The 3,981-nt window shown below is 38.3% G+C and overlaps 1 protein-coding gene across 1 annotated transcript; it reads left to right on the forward strand.

The window, feature by feature from the left end:
• Nucleotides 1-3,293: 3,293 nt before the first annotated feature.
• LOC133799921 (uncharacterized) lies at nucleotides 3,294-3,677 on the forward strand. Its single transcript, XM_062237909.1, has one exon. It carries the CDS (start codon nucleotides 3,294-3,296, stop codon nucleotides 3,675-3,677), a length of 384 nt encoding a protein of 127 aa, XP_062093893.1.
• The last annotated feature ends 304 nt before the right edge of the window (nucleotides 3,678-3,981 follow it).

A 3,981-nucleotide genomic window follows, 5' to 3' on the forward strand; every position in this document is an offset into this window, starting at 1 on the left:
TAGCTCTCAAGATCAAAAAATTTCTCAAAAAAATTCATAAAGAAATTCTTGTCTTTGTGAATTTAAAGGTTTGTTCAATGTCAGTTCTTATTTCGTCTTAGAAAAGCCTCATGAATCCATTAAGGGCTGTGAAATAGTGAATTTGGATAGTGATAATCTTTGTGTATAAGCCTTGGTTTTGATTCCCGTTAAAGAAGAAGAAATTTCAAGTGGTGTTCTAACAAGGGTTTGAAGCTTTCAAGAAGATCCAAGAGTTTTGGTTAAAACTAGGGTTTGCATTCTCTATCTCAATATATTTGTTGATCTCTGTCAAGGATAATTATGTGTAGATTCTTATGATTGTGGTGGTGTAATCTCACTATCTCCCAACAAATGATCATCCTTGTTAGTGTCTGACGCTAGGTCATGTGCTTCGTGTTCATGGCGAATAGTTTGTCTAATAATCCTCCCATTATGATGTTGCACCAGGGTTTCCTTTTGGGAACTATGGTTTCTATGTGTGTCGTTGATCACTCAATAATGTAGATGGTATGATATGATCAGATGTGAGTTCCTCAATAACTACTTTTCTCCAAGTTTTATAATTTAGCATATAGTAATGCTCATGGAAAGTAGCATTTGTCGATACAAATACCTTTTGGTCTTTATGATATAAAAATAACCACGTCTTTCCTCTGGAGCATAGCTAACAAATATAGACAATTTTTATGCTATCAAATGGTAAGACTTGTATGTTACATGGAATAATGTGCTATGTTTTGATGATGAATCATGTGATATGAAAAATAGAATTCTATCGTGAAATGTTATGATGAGCTTGACGCAACATGTGTTTCCTTTGTGTTAATATGGAATAGATTGCATGTGCTTGTATGTTGTATGAAAAGGGCAAATGGTTGCTAGCGTGATGAACGTGATGTAACAAAAGAGTTACTAAGGATATTATGTAACTCATAGGGCAGATGCACGAAGGTTATTCAAGGACCTGAGATCTTGTTTACCTCACAAAGGAGTTCTTTCCATTTTTATGCTTTTACTAATTACCGCAAGATGTGACATAGACAATAGTTGCACCATGATCACAAAGAGTATGATTATGATGTCTAGATATGATGTATGTTTATGTCGTATGATTATAATGTATGGTTATGGTGTATGATTATGATGTGTTATGAGTTTTACGATATAAATTTATGTTCTTATTGTGTTTCCTTGAATGTTGTTGTATTTGTTTGTACTTCCTTAGTGGGCTTTTAGCTCACCCCCTTACTTTCACTTTTTAGGTAATAAATAGGGTTTCTCTTTGGCACACACTGTGATGTGGGGAGTTCTGACATTTGGGTGTGTTTAGTGTGGGGGTATCCTATGAATGAATAAACGATCAACACAAGCGCTTTGGTTTAAAGAACTATGTTATGGACTTTTGTTTTAAAATTATAAGTGGGACATAAATTTTATTTTTCTTTAAACGTTGCATAAGAACAATTTATTTTGCCTGTTTTATCAAGGTCCCACTGAATTACATATGTTAAGTGGTATTTTCTAATTATTTATGAGTTGTGAGACATTTTACAAAGTAATAGAATACGACGCTTTACAAATGGTATTAGAGCTGGTCATTCATGTTTCCAAGGACGCTCCCCATACACGCTAAAGATGGGAAAATTTCACCTCACCGCGTCGTAAGTATTTGTTCTATATGTTATCTTTATTCTTTCTGCTTTTAAATTTTGTAGTTTTGTAATTGCAGTATAGAAAGATGCCTCATATTATTAGAACCACTAAGAATCAGTTACTTAAGGAGATTCGCACGATACCTAAGGTTCAACTCGACAAGGATCACAACGATTGGAGGATAACTGTACTAAAAACGACGGCGGTGATTTGTGATCGTATTCAAGGAATGATGAACAAAAGAGGGGCATTGCTACGACCCATAGAACAATACTGGGTGTTAAGGGAAGTATTGTCGATATATCTTGAGGCCCTTCTCCACTTGACCATAGTGTGGCACGATTTCATTCAGGAGGAGCTGAACTTTAGCACCATCAAGTACACGATTTATAACCTCATAGATAATTTTAATTTTAGTCGTTTGGAGCTGGTCATGTTAAAGATGGATGACAGAGAGATGGAGGAACAATAGGTGATGGTGCACAATTTAGAAGGAGAGACGGCGTGTCAAGAGGTAGTGCACGCCATACAAAAAGTAAGCACTAGAATGAGTCGTTTGCGAGCGCTCCTGATTAGTTCCACATTTCGGAGGAGATCTTTTGCTACAGCTTAGGGGGCGAGTCCACGGTCAAGGACTAGAGTCCGTCTCATATCTCATTTCAATAAGATGTTAACGATTAAGATGGGACTTTTCTTAAGAATCCTGAAGAACTTATGGCTTTCAATTAGGGTTATTAAACACTTTATGGGTTGTTTGAATTTTGGAAATTTTTTTAAACAAACTTTGAATGTTATGGTTTAATAATTTTTCTCTTCCAAACTCTAAGTGGTGTGGATATGGAATGTATGATAATTTTCCCAAATATCTATCAAACCATTATGTGATTTATCCTCTCTAAAGATTCTCTTTCAGTGCCTTAGAATCTCTTAATGTCAACAAGAGGAAGAGGAGGCAAGGGAAGATGGAGAGGCCGAGGAAAGCGTGTCTCCACAATATCTAATGCCACAACAATTCCTAATTTGAGATTGCCACCAGCCCAACCAATAGTCCCAGCTACACCAACTATGGATTTGGCCGCAAAGATAGCAAGGTTAAGGGAACAACGAAGACAGAGAGATGAGGAGTTGGCTCAAGCCAGGAAAGTACCACAAGTGCCTCAAGTACCAGTGGCATAGCCTGAGCCTCCAGTACCACCACCTGCACCACTGCCTATGGCTTATGGATTTGAGCCAGTCTATGAACGCTTCATAAAGCAAGCCCCACCTAGCTTCTAAGGGAAATTTGATCCTATGGTGGCAGAGGATTTGTTGAGATCAATAGAGGCCATCTTTGACCACATGGAATGGAATGACCACTAGAGAATATCATGTGTAGCTCACCTACTCAAGTTGGATGCAAGGATATGGTGGGATGTGGTCAAATAGGCTCATGACATGAATACTATGACCTAAGTAGACTTCCTTAAGAAATTTAGCAAGAAGTAATACAGTGCGGCTGTATTGGCAACCAGGGTGGACAAATTCATGACTTTTGTTCAGGGGAACCACTCTGTTACTGACTATGCACAAAAGTTCGATAGTTGGCTAGATTTTCACCTAAAGTAGTAGCAACTGAAGCCATGCGAGTCCAAAGGTTTATGAGAGGACTCAAGCCAATGATTGCTAGCAATGTTAAGATGACCAATGTTGAAGTGGTTTGTTATGCTAAGGTATTGGATAAGGCACTCGAAGCAGATTACTTGAAGGATCGGATATGGAAGGACAATGCTACCAGAAGGGAGGCCAACAAAAACAAGGGCTTCCATGAGGGCAATAAGCGGAAAGCTAACGAAGGGCAGAACAGTGGCACTAAAAAGAGGACTAGATCTCCGAGCCCAAATAACAACAATCACAACCATCATAACCACCACAATAATCGCAACAATAACAATAATGATCGTAACTGCAGGAATCACCAGAACAACAGAGTCGAGCACCCCAGCTGTCCTAAATGCTTGCGATGACATGTGCGAGAATGTCAAGCTGACACCAACAAATGTTACAAGTGCTGTCAGGCAGGCCATATGAGGAAAGATTGCCCACAGTGGAAAGCAGGACAGATTAGTAACAACAACCTAGTGTCAACAAGGGTTTTTGCATTGACCTAAAAGGAAGCAGCCAACAGTAATATTGTGGTCACAACTTAGCTCCCTATTTCTTTTGTGATGTGTAGAGTCCTTATTGATTCTCGAGCGACTCATTCTTATGTTGCTATGAATATGATTAATAAATTGGGTATGCCTTGTAAACTGTTTGAGCATAGTTTTA

The sequence above is a fragment of the Humulus lupulus genome, chromosome 9, assembly GCF_963169125.1.
Source record: "Humulus lupulus chromosome 9, drHumLupu1.1, whole genome shotgun sequence".
Lineage (NCBI taxonomy): Eukaryota > Viridiplantae > Streptophyta > Magnoliopsida > Rosales > Cannabaceae > Humulus > Humulus lupulus.

What these genes read in the sequence shown, in the direction of transcription:
- LOC133799921 (XM_062237909.1), top strand. Translation starts at nt 3,294, where the DNA reads ATGCGAGTCCAAAGGTTTATGAGAGGACTCAAGCCAATGATTGCTAGC.